The 23,785-nt window shown below is 47.6% G+C and overlaps 1 protein-coding gene across 1 annotated transcript in view; it reads left to right on the top strand.

Annotated features, from left to right (window-relative positions):
- Positions 1 to 23,548, top strand: part of LOC142571570 (uncharacterized) — a 43,576-nt gene extending 20,028 nt beyond the window's left edge. Inside the window, exons 3-11 of the mRNA XM_075680038.1 lie at positions 1,043 to 1,209; positions 2,371 to 2,528; positions 3,266 to 3,343; positions 10,659 to 10,817; positions 14,501 to 14,581; positions 15,617 to 15,768; positions 17,090 to 17,389; positions 18,814 to 20,353; positions 20,744 to 23,548. Coding sequence (XP_075536153.1) covers positions 1,043 to 1,209; positions 2,371 to 2,528; positions 3,266 to 3,343; positions 10,659 to 10,817; positions 14,501 to 14,581; positions 15,617 to 15,768; positions 17,090 to 17,389; positions 18,814 to 20,353; positions 20,744 to 21,235 — 3,127 coding nt within the window. The 3' untranslated portion in view covers positions 21,236 to 23,548. The remainder of the gene's footprint in view (positions 1 to 1,042; positions 1,210 to 2,370; positions 2,529 to 3,265; positions 3,344 to 10,658; positions 10,818 to 14,500; positions 14,582 to 15,616; positions 15,769 to 17,089; positions 17,390 to 18,813; positions 20,354 to 20,743) is intronic.
- The last annotated feature ends 237 nt before the right edge of the window (positions 23,549 to 23,785 follow it).

Raw genomic sequence — 23,785 nt, 5'->3', positions numbered from 1 at the left:
TCGTAAGTGCACAGTCGAAGGTCACAACTTGCCGCACATGACTTTTCCATTTAAATCAATATGACTGTCAATATTGCCATGCATAACATGTATGTTGTTGCGGCGCTGAGTAAGGTTCCTTTAGATTCTCTCTATTGCAATTCTTACAGGGAACACAAAAAGGACAGATGTAGGTATGCTGGCACTGCGTGCAATTATTGTTCTGTAATTTTGTTCCGGTACCCCGGCGCAGTGTAAGACGTGCGATACTGCTGGTTGTATGCAGTGATAAAGAACATCAAGAAGGGACACCTGCACAACACGAGAATGGAAGTTGTGGAGATTTACAGATTGGGGTACGCGTATCTATAGAAAAGGTAATGGAATGCAACTCCTCTGCCATGACGGGCGCCGGTGTGTGGAGCAGGAAATGATCACACTATGAAGCTGAATAAGTTTTTTTTTTTAGATCTTTTTGCGACAACTGCTTGGAAGCTGGACTTCGCTCAGAAGGTTCTCACCTGCGTTGCGCCGGGACAAATGAAACGCGAACGGAATGTCTCAGTCACGATGCAGCAGGGTAATATACCATCGTCGATTCAGCGTGACTGGCTTTCATTTGAGAAAAACGGCTAGTCTACGCAGCAAGTTAGAGCTAGGTTAGCTAGAGCTAACCTAACCTTTCACGATCACATATACTTGCGACGATCGCCAATCTTAATTCTCCCGTTTACATTTCCTTTACCGGCGATACGTTCCGTGCTCGCGCTTCCTCCGTTGAACTGATGCATAGTAGCCGGTGATTAGCTGCATTTCAGTGGGTTCATAATAGCTGCTGTTCAGTAACAGTTGAATTTTTACAAAAGAGACAGTCCACAACTAACAACGTGATCAGTTGGCTAAACTAGTAGTTCGTTTTCCTCACTGTCTCAAGAAGGTAAGGCTTATCGAGGTACTTCATTCCAGTCTGCTAAGGAACAAAGTAGTCGACTGCACGCGTAAACGCAAGCCAACCAGCTGATACGGGGATTCCTGCTAATTCTGTGGCCGGCATGCTGCGCAGGGTGATGAACGTTGTGATGATGTACGTGCCGGGCCAGGACGAGAGCAGCCGCATGCTGAGGCGCACGCTGATGCGCTACCTCAACCTGAGCCTCATTCTGGTGCTGCGGTCTATCAGCAAGGCCGTCAAACGCCGCTTCCCCACAAAGGACCACCTCATCGAAGCCGGTCAGTTCGGCGACTTCGAGCAGCCAGCTCCACTGTCGCGGCCCGAGTGGTGCTTTGGCCCTGACGCATAGGTCGCGTGCACTCTGTATGTTAGCGCACGATACGTTGCCACCTGTTCTACATAGGTATCTTTGCCGGCTGCATTGATGCGGGGGGCACACGTTTTCGAGCTGGTTTGTAGCACATTTACTATGTGAACCCCCCTCCCCCCATTTTCCTCCGCATAAGCGACCGTTGGCTTCTGCAGGATGTTCCGGCAAATGTTAGCCAATAATTTGAAATATCACGACGTGACATAGCAGTATAAAACTGGTGCTGTGTTGTTCTCGGACACCTTATGCAATTCGGGGAATTTTCGTATTATATTCTCTGTCAGTATAGTTAGTAAGCTAAGATTTACTAACAAACTTATTAAGTCTCTTAAAAAGTTTACAGGGTGCAGAAATTCACATCCCTGCGCCTGGTGCACTCTGACGAAGTATGAAAACTGGTGTACCCTGTGTATTTCTGCACGAATACTCAACGTCCGTATGCAAGTTTTCGATGTTTTATTGAGTCGACGAATAGGTGCATGCAGATAATAAGGCGTGACCTGTATAGCTTGCGCCTCAAGTAGCAACTGAAAATGGGCGGCTCAAGCGACGAACGGGAATAAAAAGCCGCGACTGCCGATATGTGCTGCATTTTAAGTTATCCAGCTTGCTGATTAACAAGCTCATTAACAGTACTGAGATGACATCACGAAGAAGATGTTGATATTCCGTGCTGTTTTTGCACAGTGCATAGAGCACACGGGCATGGGAAGGAACAGGTGATGCGAACACTGAGTACAGCGCTTTTAAGGCCCGTGTTTCGTTTATGCTGTATTAGACAGTATCGTATTGAGATCAGCGGGCTTTTGAATTATTTGAGTTAGATGAGGCATGATCATAATTGACCTCACAGAGAATCACCGTGCATGTGTCGACTGCTACTGTTCGCGCACTAGTGGGCTAACCATGGAACTGTGATGGTAGGTGACGGTGCGTTTTAGCGCCGCTCTGCTTTTGTTTCCCCCGTTTGCGATCATCCGGCAGTCTCCTCCGAAACAATGCTTTGGGAGCAGGCTGTCGGATAATGTGCGTACGAATGCACTTGTACAGCGGCCACGTGACTGCGTAGGATTCATGACCAAACTGGAGATGGAGCTGTGGCAGTCGATTCCGTCGACCGAGTTCAACACCTTCTGGGTGCCTTGCACATGGTTCATCAACCTGCTCAGGGAGGCACGAAACGAATGTCGCATCACGGATGCCCAGGGAGTCAAGCTCATAATGGAGGTATTTTACTTCACAGTGCATTTGGCAGTTTAACGTGTTGGAAAGCATTGCGAATGTGTGCTACGAGCCGATAGAGCAAGAAACAAAGCGCAGAGCACAGTGGTCTTCAAACCATGAGGAACGGCTATTTTCTGCCAAAAAAAAAACTGGTAAATAGGTAAAACCGACAGAAACTGAAAGTAACTGACTGGAAGGCACGTTATAAGCAGAGCAGGACGTTGCAAGAAATATCTAGCAATGCTTCGAGGACTCGAACCAGATTTTACAGGTTTTAAAAACAATAGTGGTAACAACTCTGCTACTGACAATAGGGTTAGCAAGCCATTCATAATTTAGGTTTTTGATTTTGAAGCTCTGCAAACTGGTATCAATGCGTCATACGTAGTACTAAGACCACCCGCATACTACCTTAATTGCTGGTTCATTTCGCAGTGAATTAGAACATAGTCCCTGAAGAGCGCGGAAGAAGTAACCGAAGACACGCTATTTCCTATCGCTCACTTGCGATTATCGAAAACAGCATCGTTTTAGAGGCATATGTGTATGTGAGCCTCGGTTAGGTTATCACGGAGTATGCACGCATGCAGAAGATACACTTCAAGCTGGCTTCTCCACAATAACATACTGTATGTGGTGAAGCATAATTTCTGTCGTTTTATGGGTGATACGCATTATTGTGAACGCACTTGTGTTAGCGTGTCACTAGGAACTCTGGCCTTCATGACTTTTTTTCGCAGGAGTTCAACGACTTCCGGTCAAAGTGTGGCCTTCTGTGGAGTTACGACTGGATAAGCATTCCCCTCGTCTACACTCAGGTTCGGCGGCTGCTTTTCTATTGCGCTTTACAGTCTAACACTGGAACTAGCGGCATGACGCGGAATTCAACTGATTTGCACATTTATAGGGAATAATACATAATAATATAATCTAATAAAATGATAATAATATAGGGAATATAATTTAAAGAAGACGACGTGCGCCAGCGCATGTCGTATTGCATTAAGTTTCCAGTACAGATATACGAGGTGCAAGATAGAAAAAACAGCAGACCAGGTGAATGAACAACGCAGCTAGATCAAAAAGAGGTTTCGCACACAAGAACTACCTTAAATCGTCTGGCCACCATTCTGTGTAGGTTTCATTCTCGAACAGCGGATACCGTACAGCTGATAGGAGTTGTGACGCAAGTGATTTGGCACACTCTGCGTGACATCGTTAGATTAAAGAAAAGCTTCTTGAGTGGCAGGTTAGCACAACCTAGAAATAACGGAGTATTTGCAACTAACTTATTCGGCAGTAAGTTCTTATCTCGTATAAAATTTAATTTTCGAGTGCTATCGTACTCGCTGGCGGAGTACGTGTCCATGGAACCAGCTCGAACGTATGCTATTTCGGTAGCACGACAACTTTGGAGAATGAAGTTAAATACAGCCTAAAACATTTGCGCACCCTTTAGTGTCTATTTTATATCACAACAAGAATTACCCCTAATCTTGCGTTCATTTTTTTTTACTCTACACACTCGGTACATTCCTGTGAGGAACAGTATGTACAGCTTAGCGTGCCACAGCCCTTCTTGCTGGAAAGTTGCGAGAGCAGAGGAAGTGCGCAAAAGTTTGGTTATAATTATCCCTGTGCATAAAAATAAGCCTCAACTCGTGTAATATCTTTTTTCAGAGGACACACTCCAAGAAAAATTCGCAGTTTCGATCTAAAGGCGAAGCACCGATTGTGATAGCAAATTAGTGGATAGCTGTACGAAGTAAGGATAGTAGTTTTAGCAGCCTTATAAACTTGTAAACATTCGCTTGCTAACTAAACTAACAATGATAGAATGTGTAAGCGTGACTGAACGAAGATGTTGGAAGAAACAGACACACAGAGACAGTGCTGTCTTTCTGCATCTGCTTCTTTCTACGTCCTTGTTCAGTCGCGCTTACACATTCTATCGTAGATTCAAACCAACTAGCCTGCCAATGTGCTTTAACTAAATTAACCAGCCCGGTGTCATGCGCGCACAGGTAAACATGAACACATCTTGCTCGATGAGCGCGGGAACTCGCTGTCAGAATTCTGGAGTGAGGAATCGCGGCAGCAGCAAGCGAATTGACCTTCATGCATCTCTCGCTTCAACGCGAACGAAACGTCGAAAGCACAGCGCATACAACGCTGCCGGCACTACGCGCAATCTACAAACATCGCAGATCGCTTTGAAGGTGAGGCCTGCGCGGGCGCGCTTTGGCCACGTCGAAGACCGCTTTCAAGGCACGAGCGCCGGCAACGCGTCCCTACGGCGTCCGCGATTCACGTGGCCAGCGCCGTAGTAGACGCCGCGGTTGTGTCCACTCTGCACGGAGCGGCGGCCGAGGAGGACATCGAGGCAGCTGCCGGAGAAGGACGCTCCTCCTCCCTCGCCTGACCCCGCTGCCTCGCGCGCGACCGGAGAGGGCACGCATCCGAGCCGCGTTCCTCACTCGCGCACGCGAGATCGAAACGCGTTCGCCGGCTCACCCTCACACGCTTTCACTCGCACATGCAGCATACGGCGCGCGGCGACGGTTTTATCGCTATTGGACTTTATTGGGAACCTCACGGCGACGGCGACGACAGAAATGCGCCTGGTGTGTCCATGTAATTGCTATCGCAATAAAATTGCACCATCTAGGGCTTATTCTGTCCCCGGGCTCATTGCACGCCAACGGTCCCAACCGTAGCCCTCGTCCAACATCCATTTCTAAAAAATAAAAATACAAGAAAATGCCACGTATATAAGATTAATTGGACAGCGTTCTTCGAATGCATTATGAGCGCAAAAGACTTCTTGGGCGCGTGAGGGCCCTTTGAATTTCACGAAACGGTGGAAAACGCGGTGCGAAACGATATCTGCCAAAAATCGGCCGACGCGCGAATTCTTTCAGAATTTGCGCTTTTGTGTTGTCTGAACATTCTAGTTTTATTAGAAAACACTTTCACAAGATACTTTTATGTTCTTTAATCTTTAACACCGAAGTCAAAATGCGCATATTACATGTTTTTCGGGTAAATTTTTCACAAAATATGGTTGCGGATGAAAACCGGGAATTATTTTAATGGGACTTTACCCAAAACGTACTATCTTCTAAAATTTTTTTTTCGCCTCTGTGCTGCCCACGTGATCTAAAATAAGAACCTGAATTTGGCACGAATGCTATTTTGGCCTATGTTTAGGCGTCGTGACCCACTAAGGTGGTACATGAATAACTACGCAGAAAGGCGGATGTAATTGAGAAGCACAACTACTTTCGGCACAGAAATTTTAAAAGAAGTAATTTGCGTTTTCAGCGAGAAAGACATATTTTAAAATTTAAATGTCACCACTGCAATATTTCGGTTCGCGCTTCGACTTCACTTGCCCGCCGTGGTTGCTCAGTGGCTATGGTGTTGGGCTGCTGAGCACGAGGTCGCGGGATCGAATCCCGCCTACAGCGGCCGCATTTCGATGGGGGCGAAATGCGAAAACACCCGTGTACTTAGATTTAGATGCACGTTAAAGAACCCCAGGTGGTCGAAACTTGCGGAGTCCTCCACTATGGCGTGCCTCATAATCAGATAGTGGTTTTCCCTTACAAAATTGTTTATAGAAAGTCTATAGACGGTCTATAGACTGTCCATAGACGTTCTATAAAAATTTTTGTAAGGGTTGGCACGTAAAACCCCATAGTTCAATTTTTTTTATTCGACTTCGCCTCATAGCATATTGGCGGGCATACAAACCAGGGTAGTGAACACGGTACTGTGTGCGAAGGGGAAAAACGCCATGATCACCAGAAGTTCGTTAGAATTTAAATCCTGAAGGTATGCCTACGTAAAGTAGATCGACATTGCGCACTTCCGCGCTACTATACAGATGCGGCCGCCTGTACGCGTGAAGTGGTAGAGCGGGCCACAAATCGCTATCACGAGCGTGAACTGGGACTACCACTTGCACGATACGCGTTCAGTCACCGTGAAGCCAGTGAAAAATAGACGAATACATTTGGTGAATATTGTTGACAGGCAGCTTTATTAAGCATCTTTCACTACTTCCGTGATATGTCTCTGCTATTGCAGCTATACTTGGGGCGAGATATACAACAGTCGGCACAGTTTTTGTTTAGACACGCAACACAGAGCTTCTGTGATGTCTAGCATGACGAAACCAATAAGCACAGCTGCTTATTATTGGGGGCACCGTGATACTTAAGTCAATGATATTGTTATATTTTTTACTGTCTTTGTTGTAACGTTTATATACGCGGTGATTATTCTTACGTTTTGCGGGATTTTTAAAGCAGGGTGTTGCAGATACGAGAAATCAAAACACATATTCAACTAATTAACAAAACTTCACAAATTAGGTATCTAATTAGTTACTTAACAGCGCAAATTGCAATTTACGAATTGTCGCTGGTGACGTTGTAAGGCGTATTAATTTGCAATGAATTTCCAGAATGACACCAGCTTGGTGACATGTGCCATAAAACTCGCTGTAAAATTGCACTGCTGTTCCACTTAGTTTTCTAACAAAACTCTTTTATGCATTGAAGCGCAAAATAAACTGGAACAACCACGTATTTGGTACCACATTTTGCGAAACAATATCTCGAAACTGATGTCACCTTGGAAATTCATGTCAAGTGGATACACCCTGCAGGCCCTCCTGCTACGATTTCTAAATTGCCAAATGTGCTGTAATGTAACTAATTAAGAAGTTAAAGCGAAATGTTCTTAATTAGTTGAAAATGTGCTTTGATTTTTCGTGCTAGTAATATTGCGCCTCTTTAAATAATCTAGCGCAAGAACAATAACTATGCCATCTGCCACAGGCGATATTTAAAAATTACGAAAAGTTTAAAAACGATCCCCCCGTATAACATGCAAATAACACACTACGAATAATTTTTTGCGTGGTGAATTCAGTTGGTTTGTGTGTCCCGCCAACATGCTATGAGGTGAAGTAGATGCGCGAACCAAAATATTGCAATCGTGGGATTCAAATTCAAAATTTTTTTCCTCGGTGAAAACGCAAGTTACTTCTATTAAAAGATTTCCGTGACGAAAGTGGTTATGCTTCTCAATTATATCCGCTTTTCTGTGTGTTTTTCTATGGCATATCTTAGTGTGTTACAAACGCCTAAACAGAGGGCAGAATAGCATTTTTGACAAAGTCCAGCTTTTATTTTCCAGCCTGTGCCCAGCACATCGTCAAGAATAGCATTTTGGAAGATAGACACCCCTCACCCCTATCCATCAGCACCTATCCAGAAGTCGACGCCGACTGTTGACGGATCTACAAAAGGCCCCTCTATCTAAACCTGACCCTGACAAGCTGAACTAATTGATGAACGAGGCCAACGTCGACGGCTGCCATGAGAACAGCGTCGACGTCGGTTTCCCAAGTTACTACGCAGTTGTGCCATGTACGGAGGCGAAGGTGCAACGTAGGAGGCGAATCCGGCGGAACTGTGCGACATCATTGGAGGGATATTGGGACCGATTCGATGATTGTGATTGGCCGAGATACAGTCATCAGATTCCCTAATCTAGTCTACTAGTGAACACGGCGGTTTTAAAAGCCGAGACTGTGGTGCAGTGAGATATATGTGCTGACGTGTCCTGATGTGAACTCAGACGTTTAATATTCTCCTGTGTGGAGTGGGCTTACGTATTTGGAGCCAGTGCAAATAACGTAAAATCAAGCCTTTTTCCTTCATTCATACTACCGGACGCACTCATCGATGGGCTTGGTGGATTCCCGGTCCAAACGTCAACTCTAGCCACAACAGGTATAATTGTTATACACAGGGATAAGGTGCCTCAGAAAGAGTGGCCAATGTTTCGATAGGAGGACGTATCTTCGTTAAAGGCGGCCTCGTCATCTTCGGCAGGTTCATTTGCGGTCGTTGTCGGTGGCGGCTGGCTGTAAAGGGAGTGACTGAAAAGAAAATGAGCGCTGTCGTTTGGCGTCTCTAGGCGCGGTTTCTACGACGAGGGGACAAGAGCGGGAGAGTGAGGAGACGGCAGGAAAGAAAAAAAAAGTAAGGAAGAAATAGAAGAACATAGAAGGGTAGGGTGTTGGCGGTCGAGAGCCAGCGCATCTAGGCACCCTATAGTTAGGGGAGCGAGAGGTTAAGGAGCCTTCGGAGGTGTCGTAGGCGGCGTGTGTTTGTGGCTTTAGGAGAGCCGGTCAGACTGTCAGTGTGCGAGTAACAAAAAGACACGAGTTGAAAGAATGACTTGAGTAGCGTAGCAACAATGCGTTGGGTAATTTTTAAGGTGTTAAGATGGTGACACGGAGTCTGGAGGCAATGGACAGGGTAGTTGGAAGGCAGCAGCTTGGTCTTTAAAGGGACCTCAGTAGTTCGGCATAGGCGTCGTCACAGCGGTATACTGAAGTGGCGCGACCCTGTGTGGCAGAGCCGCCGAAAAAGGTATCTTGGCCTCTGGGACATTGGAATGTGTCGGTGTGGGTCTTAAAAAAAACAAAAAAAACCACGGAGGAACAAATAGGAGGGTGACAGCAGAAAAAACGGGAGAGGGCAGATGTACATGGGAAAAGGGCTCGTATGGCTTATACATGCGTAAAAGCGTGGAACATAATAATACATTGAGTGTTAGGGGAGAGGCAGGAAAGAATTGGAAATGGAAGAATAGGTGAAGTTGAGGAAATCGAGGTTAGCTCTTGGCGTAACGTGTTTTGGGCCTTTGTTAACGATACGAGAGTTTCAAGTTCAAGTTACAGCTTTTAGCGGTTCTAAGTTGCCACGTGCGAAATTAATCCCCGTCGAGTGTAGGCATTTAAAATTGTGTGTGAGGTACGACTCTGTATATTTCCTCTCGCGAGGTGAACAGAAATGTATTTGTGGTATTAGAGCCTAGAATTTATAGAATATATGGCCATGTTCATTGAAATGGCTGGCTACGGCTTTAGGTAAATTGTGTTTTGTATCTGCGCGATGGCCGCCGAGTCTTGCATGAATTTGTTGTCCAGTCTGACCTATGTATTGTTTGTTACAAGCGGCACATTCTAGACACTAGACTACGTTGCTTGACGAGCAGGTGAACAGCCCTCATTTCCTTTTCAGCCTCTCCATTTAGAGCCAGCCGACAACTACTGCACGTGACGTCACTCTACTAACCCATTAAAACTAACCTGCCGAGGATGACGAGGCCGCCTTTGACAACGATATGTCCTCCTATGGAAACGCTGGCCAGCCTTTCTGAGGCACCTTATTCCTGTTTATAACCTTTATGCCACGCGTGCTACTCCATCTGTCAGCCCCATTCTTGATTTTGAGTCTTAGAATATAGTACGTTTTAGGGACAGTCCTATAAAAATATTTCCAGGTCTCCTTCCGTGACCGTCTTTTGTGAAAAGTTTCCCTAAAAACGCTATAATTTGCGCATTTTTACCTCGGTGCTAAGGGTTGAAAAATATAAAAGCAGTTTGTGAAACTGCTTTATAATGAAATAAAAATGTTCAGACAACGCAAATACACAAAATTTGAAAGAACGCGCGTAACGCTTGTTTCTTGGCAAATTCTGGTTTCGCACCTGGTTTTCCACCGTTTCGTGAAATTCAAATGGTCCTCATGGTATAAACAAAATTTTTTCAGCTCAAGATGCATTGCGAAAATATGTGCAAGTAATGCTTATATACGTGGAATTCCTTTGCAGATTCATTTTTTTTTTTCATTTCTTTTTAAAGAAATGGATATCACTCGAGTGCCACGGTTGGGACAGTTGGCGTGGAATGACCCCGCGAACAATGATGGTCATCTGCGTTGCGGGAATTTCCTTTATTTAACAATGCGCCCCCGGTACTTTCAGGTCATAAACGGCAGACGCCCGTGAGCGTGACACAACATTGCTTACAGAAGAGCAGCGAGTGCGTAGGGTTACAGAAAGGAAGTGTACACAAGGTAGATGGAAACTGATGTTTGGGAACAAGATAAGCTCCAAAGGGTGTAAACCAGTTTTAGAGTGCATATATCCCCCAAGTCGTTACTCTCGCAAAGGTCATCCAGAGTCATGCAGGCCACTTTTACACGCGTCAGCCTTCGCGCTTTTCTTCGTCGAAAGAGCGTGCCGTGATGCAGCTTGGCGACGCAGGTGGTGACGCTGGCGACGTACTCGTTCTTCGGTGCGGCGCTGTTCGGCCGGCAGTACATCCACAGCCCGGACCCGATCATCGACAATCGCCACCACTTCGACTTCTACGTGCCCGTCTTCACCGTCATCCAGTACTTCCTCTACATGGGGCTGCTCAAGGTGCGTCGTGCCAGTCGGTCTTGGGATTTTCAGCGTCCTTGCCGTCATAAGAAACAATGTTCTTCATGAATACATTTAGTCTATACGCCCTGAATCAGGCATCCTCCGTATTCTTTCGCTAAATCATGCAATAGAAACTTCCACTGACATGGTCACATTGTTTGTACTCCCGTCGTCTGTCGGAAGGATCTGGTTCAGGTCTATCTGCAAAGCTGCAGAAGTTGGGACATTTGTTTATTTGTCACTACTGCCGTTCTTTTTTTTTTTTCTCGCACATTCGCTTTTCATGCCTCATTCGGGCCATTTGACAAGCACCGATTGCGTATGTATAGTCGGATTATGTAAACAATGCTGATGACAGCAAATGCTAAGCGCAAGAAATGTTAACAGCAATATTTTGCATTTAGCAATTTATTTCATGAAGCTACTAAATCACCGTTGTCCTAACGGTATCATCGACTGGTCGGATCCGTTCCTCGAATCACAGTGTGGCAGATCCGGTGCTCCTCAAACTTGGAGGCCGAGGACAACCACGCAAGCCGAACGTGCGACTCGTTTTCGGAGGAGGAAATGGCAGATGCGAGACCACGTGACTACAGCGAGCGTCCGATTTTGCTCAGTCCGATTTTGCCCGCATGCTCCCGGCGATGCCGGGAACAACGGCCGACGCGCCGAGGGGACGGGCGTTAATTGGTTCAGACACCACCATGCAGTGGCCTAGGTTGTCTAGGTTACGGTGGACCGTCGACAACAATGGCGATGCTGTGTTGTGATGACGTGGCGGGAAACGCTAATATGGTGGCTAGGTGGGCAGATGGGCCGACCGGTGTATACAGTTCACCGCTTCTCAGCGTCATGAGAGCAGAAGTGGCGATGCGGCCAGAGGCCTGTCGCGAGGCCCGCGTCATCTGCTACTGAGTCTGGTTAATTATTGCGCGCCGGCGCGCCTAGCTGTTACGTAACAGCACATGACACACGCCGCTTGTGACAGGGCTCTGACCGCAGCGCCACGCTTATCATCATCAAGCGGAGAAGCGCTGGCTTCACGGCGGCAGGCGCCACGCATGCTCATCAAGCCACCGTAACGCTCATCTCAACGATTGCTCCGGCGATGGGGTTCGGAGAGCCTGAGAGCGCTCGACGCGGTATGAGAACGATTGAAAAAAACCAGTCGAACGCAAGGGGGGCCCGCCCTCTTTCGACCAGTCAAAGAGAGAGAAAGAGAGAGAGAGAGAGAGAGAGAGAGAGCACTTGTTTCTAATGAGGTGGGGTGACTTACTCGTAGTGTGAAGCCCTTAGGTTAGGTTTAAGTTTAGGGCCACATTAGCTCGCGCCACTCCGCGTGCCAGTTGGATCAGCCGTCGCTGCTCTTGCGGGTCTAAGCAGCGCTGCCTTCCAGGACGAAGGTGAAGGTGGAATAGTAGAGTAGCCAGGAGGGTGTGGCCATTCCCAGGTGCAGTGATATACTGTGGAGCAAAGCCCGCAGTAGGGAGAGTATGAGGGACATTGGGTAGTTTGGAAGAGGTGAAAGTAAAGGAGGCAGGAAAACACTGCCCGCGAGAGCAGTCTAGAGCGCTCCGAATAGACCAACCGAAAATGCCATAAGTAAACTTAAATATCAAGAACATCTAGAGCCTGTTTCGAATGTGTTGTTGGTAAGGTGCGTGATTTTAGACACATGTTTGCTTAAGTCTTTGCGGAAACTGGTTGTGCCAATGAAAGCACAAATGCAAAGCTGTTTGGGGATATTTTGCACGTTCCATACGTGGCTCGTTGTTGGTGAATCATCATGGTCTTGAGTTTTCGTTTTGTTGAAAATAACTGAATTGACATTTACGCTGTGACCACCTTGTACCATCACAAATTTCCTTCGATGTCCGCGAACTCCTTTAAGAACAAAGTTACACATTCCATAGGATTCCCATAAACTCCTAAACTGTTTGGCTTTCATATATATATAGACCTGTACTTTTGACTATATGAAACATGCAGACCTCGAGAGAAGAAGTCGCCAAAAAGTGCATTTGGTTTCGTCTATCGTTGTCCTTAAACTTTCAGACTAATTGTAATAATGAATTAATACTCGGAATAGCTGCAGACATTTCAAGACCTTTGATTCGCCAAACAGCAACGTCGATCGTTTAAAAAAAAAAGAAAAAAGAAAGAAACCTGCGAATTATAGAAAATGGCGTAAAACCAATGGTTTTATAGAAGCCTACCTTAACGGTCGCAAACGGTATGTATCGATCAACAATTATCGCTCATAAGTTCAATTAATATCTTTCAGCCTTCCAGAGGCTGGCGTTCTCGGGACGCATCTATATTGATCCGCTTGTGAAACACGTTATTTGTGCAGACGTTACTACTCTGTTTCTTGTTGATGATGATGGCAGTAAATCGTTTATGAGGAAATGAAGTTTGGAGTAAGCTAGGTGCACGGGGCGGGGGGCGGGGGTTCTGTAGTAATGAATTAGTCATAAATCGTATATAATACAAAACCTGTAATTTTTAGATTGAAAGGAAGGTACATTGAAGAGTGCCACTCCCTTATGTCAAATAATGTCGTATTGACATATTCAGAGTTTGAGACGTTGGGAGCTATCATTTCTTATTGTATGCGCTGGGATTTACATACAGACCCCGTTGTAACTCACCTTAAAACAGCCTTTTCAGCCCAGTTCGACTGAGTTCGGCAGTTCAGCCCAGCTCGGCAAAGAAGCACGCACGGACTACGCTGTAACTAAGTTGGCGAGTACTGTAGGCTTGTTGTATTGTCACAGATACCGGGTACCAATTACCGCAAGATCGCTACCTACAATTCCTTGTTTTTATCATGCGTCCGCTGTTGCTTTTTTGTCGGGGGGACAATGACCAAAACGCTCATTGATAAGGTAACTCGCATTCAAAACCAAATAATTCGAGCTATATTTCACTTGCCTTCCCGTGCCTCAGCTGTAGCGTAGAACGAAAAAAAAATTGCTTGTAGTGTGTATTAATTTCTTTTTAATAAATACCGCCTTTCTCCAATCCTGAGCAGCGAGAGAGATCGTAATGCCTGCTTTTGTTGAAAAGAAAGCTTGCTTCGCAAACATCCAATAGACGTACCTACGACACGAGCCATCCAGAATATTGGAAACGCACAGTGGTAAGATCTGGTGATGGAGAACAAATGCTGAACAACACGATTCCAAAATTACTAAATTTCTATTATAAACAAAAAGAAAGAGAGAAGGAAAGCCGATGTCCTGTGTCCCACAGGAAAATAGATAAGGAGATTGTAGTTTGTTTTATGTCATTGAACATGTACCTAACACGAACTTGTGCGTAATGTTGTGTGTGTGGGTTTAGAAAATGTACTTTTCTTGTGTCAATACAAGTGCCGATTTTACTTATGCTTTACTTATCGGGGGGGGGGGGGGGGGGCAGGGTGTTAGAGTATTGTCAAACTGCTTAATGAGCAGCTTTTTTTTTCTGACCGCCCCTTTGTTCTTGACCTTCAGAGTAAGGCATAAACTATGTTTATTTGATTGCCGATAGTCTACGGACAAGTGCAGACAAAGCATGAGGTCATCAGTCTAGAGACATTGCTTGTCTTTTTATCAAAACATTTCTAGTTTTCGAAATACATTTTTTTAGTGAAAATGAAAACTACTTGTTGGATGTTATTTTCAATATGCGTGCAGGTTGCGGAGCAGCTCATCAATCCATTTGGAGACGATGACGAAGACTTCGAGCTTAACTGGATAATCGACAGACATTTCAAGGTAAGCTTGCACACTATGTCACAGTAGTGACTTCAGCTGTGTACAAATTTCGAACGCAAAATCGCTATTAAAATATTCGAATATTAGAAAAATACGCGTCTCAAATAGTTAATCGAACACACAATTTTCTTTTACGTCTGAATGTCGAAGCAGAAATGTGGAGAGGAAAGTTAGTAAAAAAAATGACTACCATTCCACTCTGTGAAGATGGAATGGCAGCGAAAGCTAACGACAGTCAAAGCTCTCAAACGAAAAGCAAAGTGCTTTCGCTGCCATTCCATTTTCACAGAGTGGAATTCAGCATCGCGGAAATGTTCTTCATCGATGGTCGTTTCGCGCCGGCGCCGTTTACATTCTCGTTGCTGTTCCCACCGGTGCTCCTCGTACGCATGTTGTTGTTCGGTTGTACGAACTATACATGTCCGCCCTATCGATAACGGAGCTGTTTTTAGCTCCGATACCTCTCCTGATTATATACTGCGATAACCTTCACGTCACTCTATTTTTAACGGCGATCGTTCTAATCTGTTCCGTATTTTGACACCTGCGCCGCCGCACTGCACCCGTACCTGATCACACACAAAGCTAACAATGAAACCCATTGTGTATGGGTGTGTTAGAAATCGCTAAGTCCGTTTCTGTTGCCGGACGCCCACAAAACTACGGAATGTTAGTAATATACTGCTATCGCTGTAAAAAAATATTGCTTGCTCCCCACTATACACGGCAACAGTATTTGGAAGGCCGTTCGAATGAGCAGGAAGGAGAAGCTATTCAAGTTCCTGGTTGGCTTACGACGGGCACTTGAGGCGCAATGGACTACGTGCGTGGACTTTTCCCCTGCGCAAGTAGGCTTCAATAACAGCAGTAATCTAATATTCAATTAAGTCGAATGTCAACTTTTCAAATCGATTGATTAAGACGGACACAATATTATTGTAATCGTAGTTGATACTTCGATTATTCACACACGTCTCTAGCTTACGTATAGATGCTCTTGCTAACGTGTTAGTCTATCGTATTTACCACTTGCAGGTGTCGTACCTAGGCGTGGACACACTAGACGGGCCGGCACTTCCACTAGTCAAGGACTCGTACTTCCACATGACCGACTACCAGCTGCCCTACACTGCCGCCTCGGTCAGCTACAAGAAGAAGACCTACCGCGGATCCGTCGCCTACATGCAGTAAGGGCACACGCCATGGTGCTGTAATCCTCAAATATGCGTCGGTGGGCGAGAGATAGGTATAAAATGGCGGAGTACTCAGAATGCGTATAAGAAAGTCGTAAGAGCCTGAACTAACTGACAATAAAGTGAAACTTACATACAATCATAGGCTAAGTTAGACTAGCGTCTGAAAATCGTTTGTGTGAATGAAATGCAAATATTAAAAGAAAGAAGAATAACAAAATCAGCGAAGCAATAAGCAGCAGCGATGCAGAAATCTCTTCGCCTGCACAAACGTATGGTTGTTCCAGGGAAATGCAGGGCGAGAGCTGACGACCTGAAACCGAGGGTTAGAGTAGAATTGGCGGGATCGTCCGATAATACAAAACACCTGTTGAATTCGGTACTCGTCGCCCATGTTGCACACAAAGCTTCACTTCTAATCTGTCGCTTTCAGTTGAAGGAGCAGTTTCTCATCTTGTGCTTAGCAATAAGGTGGCGCTAGACTCACGAAATGAGGTTGCCATTGAATATTGATGAATGAGAGACGTTTACGTATGTACAGAGAAATTATAAATATGTGTAACAGAAGCCCACCGGAAAAGACGGGGACAAAACAGAGAGACGCACACGACTTGTTCCTGTCTTTTGCGCTGTGCTTGCGTTAAATGATACAATGATACCAACACACCCACGCCTTTACCCTTGTCAGTTATAATTAGTTACCAAGAGTGGTTTAAGGGATTAGTGCAGAGGTGCGTAGGTTAGCGCATTATACAAGCGGAAAACTATAAACTGAAAAAAAAAACCTTAAGACTTAAGGATGGGGTGGGTCTCAAGATTAACGACCGAAAGCATTGGAACGTACAGTCACTTCCCCGCTCCAGCGCCTGCGGTCGACATTCATCACCAGTTGAGGCCGTGCAGTGGGACCCAGTTTATCAGGAACAAGATGCTGAGGGAGGCCAAACCGAAGCTTAATGTCCCAAACGACTGTACTCGTTGGCTAACCGACAACGCATTTGCAATGTCACTGTTGTCGTACAGCTGAATCACACAGAGCTGCGTGTGTTTATTAGAGGGCCCTTGGTAATTATATTTTTTCCACTACGAATGACTTGCGGCCACCAGCTTCAGAGAGAGAGAGAGAGAGAGAGAGAGATAAGTCATAAGGGAAAGGCAGGGAGGTTAACCAGGCTGAGCCCGGTAGGTTACCCTGCACTGGGGAAGCGGGGAAGGGTATTGAAAGAGTTTCCGGTTCCACGAACGGTCACTGTAGAGCGGTCCTCGCTTGCGCCTCCGTTAGTGCCTCTCTCACGTAACGCTTCTCGCCGTGCAGCGTTCCCCACGAGCAGCGCGAGATGGTGGTGCCGGAGGTATCCGAGGAAGACGACGAGGACTCGCCCAGCAACGAGGGCGCTGACGAGGAGGACCCGGGCGGCCCGCTCAGCAAGCGCAGCTCGTCGTCGCTGTGGACGCTGCTGAACCGCCGCTCGAGCAGCAGCGGCTCGCTGCACCAGCAGCAGCGCGACGCCGAGGCCGGCCTGCTGCAGCATCCGCCGCCGGAATCCACGCTGCACGTGTACTTCAAGGGCTCCGACGGAGACTCCGCGGAATCCGGGCAACAGGACGTGAAGCAGTGCGTATCGTAGGAGCAATGTTTTGTTGGGCTGGTCGGTGAAGCATTTCTTACACGGACGACAGGCGCGAGCGGACATACATACCAAACAAACAGATACGCATTCGAAACAGATACACATGCAAGAGAAGGCACGCCGGCACATACGCAGCAGATACACATACGGTCTTGTCTGTCCTTGTTTTTGTATGTGTGTCTGCTCGTGTGTCTCAGCGCACAAATTAAGACAAAACTTACGCATTCTTACTCTCAATGACAAGCTAAGAATTCCGTCGAATCGTCTCCCGCCACTGCAATAGCGTATTGCAAATAAATACAAATACACACACACACGCTACAAGAGGGCTACTATAAGCGACGACTGTCGTCTGGCGAATCGGTACTAGTTACCTTTGAGGAGAAAATGCAGGTGCGCCTTTGACCTGTCACGAGCTTTGTCGCGAACTGCAAAATAGGCTCGCTATACCTATACTCGCGGTCAAATTTCCTTGGCTACGAAGGGAAAGCTACGGAGGCAAAGCGCACACAAGTGAGAGCGTTTCTGAAAAGAGTCCCGCGTCTTAATCCTCGTTAGTTTAGGCTGGGAAATAGAAAACACAAACACCTTATTAGCAACAGTTAAGTAAGACAGAACATGCCACTGAGTGCAAAAGTATACTTATTTTGCGGCTTTTCCCTTCCGCGTCTGGGGAAACGTGAAACCGTCGCACGGGGAACCTGTGTCAATTCGGCTCGTCTGTTCCCAGCAACCAAAAGCACTGTCAAACGCTGGCGGACTACTTGGCGCAGTAACACATGTGCAGCAGCCACGCGCCCGTATCTTTCCCTTCATAACCACAAAAGGTTGTCCGCGAGTATAGTTGCTTGAGGGCGGGGAAAGACAGCGCGGGATGCTACGAGATTTGCGAACCACTTGCTACAGCTTTGGCACCAAAAACGCACCACGGTAAACTTTCTGCGGTCGGAGTGACATTAAGGTTAAATTGCGGGGTTTATCGTCCTGAAGCGGCACTATGGGTTATGAAAGACGTTGAACGGGATGGCTCCGGATTAACTTTCACCGACTTAGGTGAATCTAATTCTAAGAACGTGTATTTAAAGTTAGGTACTCGAGCGTTCTTGCACTTCGCCCCCACCAAAACGCAGCCGCGGTGGCCGGGAATTGAACCCGCAACTTCGTGCTCTGCAGCAACGCCCTAGTAACGTGAGTGGGTAGGGAGTGATATATGACATCACAGATATATGCATGGTGGCGACCATAATATAAGCACGAATTATGGCGGACATAGATTTCTCCATAGCGGATTGAGATAATCATGCGAAAAGTAACGTTTAGGGAACATCTTGATAAAACTACTTAATTTCAACGCGCAGTCAGCACAAGAAAAAAAGAGGAAATGAAGTTGTGCTGTTGATTCTTGCAGGAAACACCTGTTGCATCCGCCTGAGGAGCGCCGGCGTGTAGGACGCTTGGGCAGTGAGCCGAGTACAGCGTCAAGCCAGAAGTCGTTCCTGCGCGATTTCTTCCACGCTAAGCCCGCAATGCGTGTGCAGGCTTGGACCGGCGCGGGCGGTGACTACTACGGAAGTCCGCCGAAGCGACCCCGCAAGCATCGAACCAAGGTATCCTTTTCGGCTGACACGTCTAGCAGGCCACGCTTCGAAAAGTACCATCGCAGTCGGTCTACGTCGGACCTGGTGGCCATCTTGGAGACAGCGCGTAAAGAAGCACTGCTGTCGAGCCTCGCGTCTATGAAAGCTGCCATGCCAAGGCGAAAGTCGTTGGAAAGTAGCCAGGCCGATCCAAAACTGACGGACGTGCTGAGACGAAACAAGAGCCTTCCCGAGCTGAACATCTCCGACGCGGCCTACGAACCACTGCTGACTCCTGCAACACCACCTGCGCCGAAGAAGCCGGTTCGAACAAGAACGTCGTTAACGCCGCAGTCTTCGTTGGCACCTAAGGTCTCACAGATCTTGCCGCTCAAGCTGGCACCCAGGCCTCCAGCGCTAACGTTAAGAAGGCTGACTACATCGCAGAAGCTACCCGAGACACCAAAACCGGATCCACCAACCGACAAAGCAGTCCCAGCAGCGCCGACTCCGACAGTGCTGCTTTCTCCGCCACCCGAGCCGACGCCACCTCCAACACCAGCCGTTGTTTCGGAGGATGTCGAGGCGGCCCCAACGATAACAGCAACACCTCAGACAGGAGAACCAGCGCCCTCGGAACGTCCTTCTGCGACTTCTACTGCGGTGCCTGAAAAAGCACCGTCCCGTCCCGAGACTCAGGCGGAAACGGCTTCGCCTGTAGAGTTTACGTTGAGAAGGCCTCGAGTTCATTTACCACGGCTTGTCGTCCCGGGACCTCGGCGCGGTCTACGGCTCAGTGATCTGGCAAAGGAGGACGAAGGCTCGGGCGGTCAGGGCAAAAGCGAGCCCGCGGCTACATCTTCAGAAAGCTCAGGGAAATCTTCAGCGTCCATTACTGCCCATACGAAACCGCGACTGCGCGTGCGTGTGGCGCCTGAACCAGAAATCATTCCACTCGAACCGACAGAGGAGGCCCGATCACAACAGGTGGGCGCAGACAGGGAAATGCTGCCCCCTGGAGCAGCTCCCGAGCCTCTCCCAGAGCCACCTCCCAGCTTAGAGCCCGAGCCTCCGGACCAGCGCGGGTCTGTGCGTCAAATGGAAGACCAAGCATCGGAGCAAATCCCTGGTGAACCCGTTGCCGATGACAAGACTGAGTTCGTCGTCGTGATTAAGGAGAAAAGCCGCGACCGTCCCAAGCAGCTCATCATCCTGCCGGGCCCGCCCGATCGCGCTGGATCGGTGGACAGCCTCTTGGGCGACACTCGGCCAAAGGGTCCTAAGAGGCGCAGTTCCCTGGACAGCCCCCGCACTTCTCTAGACGTGCGCTCATCCTTATTGACGCCACAGCGCGGACAGCCCGCGACACAGGTGCGTGCAGTGATTGCGTTCGAAGCAATGCCCTCCGCTTTTATTGCTGCTGCATGTCACGCTGACAAAAACGTGAACAGTTTATACTGTTGCACTTCAGTTGCGATACCTTTGGAAATAAATTTATCGCACGTGTAACAGTGTAACAAGCTAACTGAGCGGTTACACTTGGGACAGATTTATTTACGATGCAAGATTTATTTACAGGGAGAAGAGTATAGCGCTTCAGACAGAGCTGATGTCAATAATACAAACGCGCCGTCAGCGTATGCGCCGACGACAGAGTGCATGATTTTGTACCGACACTATCGACGTGCCATAACTGCGAAGGAAGCACGCGCATTGCTGGGCAGTGTATACGCGCCTCAACAATATTAACAATCTCTGCAGGCTCCTCAACCCGCGGCAGAGCCGACTGACACTGCAGTGGTGACTGCAGCACGTGCGCCCCCCACTTGGCGGACCGACTCACGGCGGCAGCGCCGCCGGCGGCGCAGCACTCTGCAGCGGGAAAGCTTGTCCCCGACGAGTCGCGAAGGCAGCCCTCTCGCTGCCAACGGCAGCCACGAATCGTTGAGCGCAGCGGCTGCGGCCCCTGTGCATAGACGCGTGCCCAGCGAGGTGCTCATGCGTTGGCAGAACGTGGCGCCCAGCGACAGCACTGAGGAACTGGATCGGCCCCCGCCGCCGCCACTGCTTGAACTGCCGGGCGCCGTGTCGCCGCCGCCTCGCGGCCACGTGAGGCAGCTGTCGCGAGTGTTTTCGCATCGTTCGAGCAGTACGACTACTTCCAGCGTCACCGTGCGCACATCCACGACTAGCCACTCAAGCGCGGCGTCCAGGGCGGAGGCCTTCATTGAAAGCGAGAAGCGCGATAGCTGACACGAAGTTCAGGACTAGTCTGTGTAGCGAGGACTCTTTCACTGGCGTCCGCAGTAGGGTGCGCGGGATGAGCGGTGGTGCCTTGGAAATAGGGAGCCGACGTTCAGGGCTCGTGGTAGCCGCAATAGGCTTGTTCCCACTGATCAGGACTTTGATGGTGCCGACTCCCCAGGAACACCTGACCAATTCTTTGATTCATTTGACCGTGTCGATCCTTGAAAGTCTCAGAGTTGTGGAAAGTCCTCCATGGCATATTTTTAATGTTGTTCAGAATCGCTTGTATACAGATATACGAAAGTTAACGATAAAAAAAAATAATTCCGGAATGTGAATAGAGCCGTTGAAATCTTGTTTGCTCATGCATTGACTCTCTGTCTCTGAGGCGCCACGTTCGTCCACTGCGTCATGACACTCCTTTTTACCGCAGAAGGGGCCCGCCGTGGTTGCTTAGTGGCTATGTGGTGTTGGGCTGCTAAGCATGGGATCGAATCCCGACCACGACGGCCGCGTTTCGATAGGGGCGAAATGCGAAAACACCCGTGTACTTTGATTTAGGTGCACGTTAAAGAACCCCAGGTGGTTCAAATTTCCGGAGACCGCCACTACGGCGTGCCTCATAATCATATCGTGGTTTTGGCACGTAAAACCCCATATTTTAATTTTATTTATTTTTTTTACCGCAGAAGCGGTTCATAGCTAGGCCGCTCACGGACTTCCGGTATCAGAAGAGAACTGAAATGCGTCATGAACCAACATGGCGGGTCGCAGCCTGCACGCTTCAGGCAAGACGGGTAGCCATTTCTGCCCCATCTGCACCCTTCACTGGGAGTGGAGGGTGTCTTAGAGCGACGTCACCTATGGTGGCGTTGTGTAGACTCGCTTCCATAAATCTCACCTCGGCGACAAGGTTCGGGTGTTGTCTCAGCGGTTTTCTCGAAGTTCGTTTCCGATATTGGGGAATGAAGGTAGTGCCACACAGGTGGTTCACCTTTGACTGGAACAGATTCAAGCAACATACAATATCTTGCTAACGGCAGCTGGCACTTTTAAACGATTGACATACTCGTTCACGTGAACAGACGCACGAACTCGTAAAAACACTTAATTTTATTATATGCTATAGCGCGAAATAAATGAGTACGTAGGCACCCGTCTCTCATTCTAACCGCTTTCTTGAAAACGGATGGAATGTACACAAGCACTACTGGCGCTTATGCTGTATTTTCTATGTGAATTTTGGTCTTCGTTCACTTCGCGTCAATTACCTTTCTTTTTTTAAAGTTTACCAACTAGTCTAAGCATCAGCACTAATGCAAAATGTATAAAGACAGGCACAGCACGCATCAACCAATATAACCCTTTCGGCTCTCCTTTGGTTTGGGAGATCGCGCCTTGAGACACTTTAAACGCTCATAGATGTCCATAAACGCACAAACGAGTCAGAATGCCTCCATGTAGCTTTCTCGACTCCTATGCGCATAAGACTGTATGCCTAAACGCACCCTTGACTATTGGCTGGCACTGATCACTTCGCGGGCTGGAAAACTTCAGAGAGTTTCAGTTTCAATTTATGCTTTTTAAGCCGCAGGACTACATCTGGTTTAGCGGTGTTTAATGACGACGTAGCATGCATTCGTCGTGAGAAAACGCCGCATCAAAGGTAAAGAGCTGGTGGCGAGTTGCCGCCACCGTAACCGCGCTATAGTCGCGCAGACAGGGGCCATCTCTGACCGCGTGCGACTTTGCTGCATTGCGGTGTGCCCAAACTGAAGTTATAACTTGCACAAGTCTTTGTGGCTGCTTTCATTGCTCCTGTAGCGTTCACCAGACCCAGCTTTTGTTGTCACCTAGCTTGTTTAAAAAATCTAATTTCTTTTAATATTTTTTCTCGCCATTTTTAGATAAAGAAATATAGTGAATTTTGTGCAGTACGACCGCCGCCGAGATAAAAATCTGAGCAATGAGGGAATCAGTTTGTGCATACTAGAGGTAAGAGTGAGTTTTCGCGTTTCTTCTGGATGTGACCAACGTTAAACCTAAAATGTGCCGCGTATGCCAGGACAACTGAAATATCGTATCGAAAACGCTAATGCTACGTTCCTGTTTTAAACACGGATAAACGTTTCTAGCCGTAAAAGTTCTTAGGCTGCTGTCGTCCAACGTTTCGAGCCGAACCATATCTAAGTTGCTTTACAAAGCATGTTGCAAGGAATGGTATTGGAAAGCACTATTTCGCGCTCTCTTTTCTGTCCATTGAACATGGGCACCGTGTATAGCCGCATCACTGCCCTCGTTAATAAGCAAGCAAAAAAAAAAAAAGCTAACAGTGCCAGAATGTTTTGCCCTGTACACATTAAACTCGCTTGTTCCTTACGCAGGAAGATAAAGGAAATCCCGCTGCACCACCCGTTAGAAAGTGCCCACGGCGTAGATTTAGGTGTGACAGTAGGCAATTGGTTTTAGACCTTTCCGCGACACGGACATGTTAACCTTTGCTCAGAGACTGCGGCGTCAGCAAGTATGACATGTAGATAGTTTCCTTCTTTACTC

Source organism: Dermacentor variabilis, chromosome 2 (assembly GCF_050947875.1).
Source record: "Dermacentor variabilis isolate Ectoservices chromosome 2, ASM5094787v1, whole genome shotgun sequence".
In the NCBI taxonomy this organism is placed as follows: Eukaryota; Metazoa; Arthropoda; class Arachnida; order Ixodida; family Ixodidae; genus Dermacentor; species Dermacentor variabilis.
The sequence above is the reverse complement of the archived record's forward strand: the minus strand, read 5'-3'. Positions and strand labels throughout refer to the sequence as shown.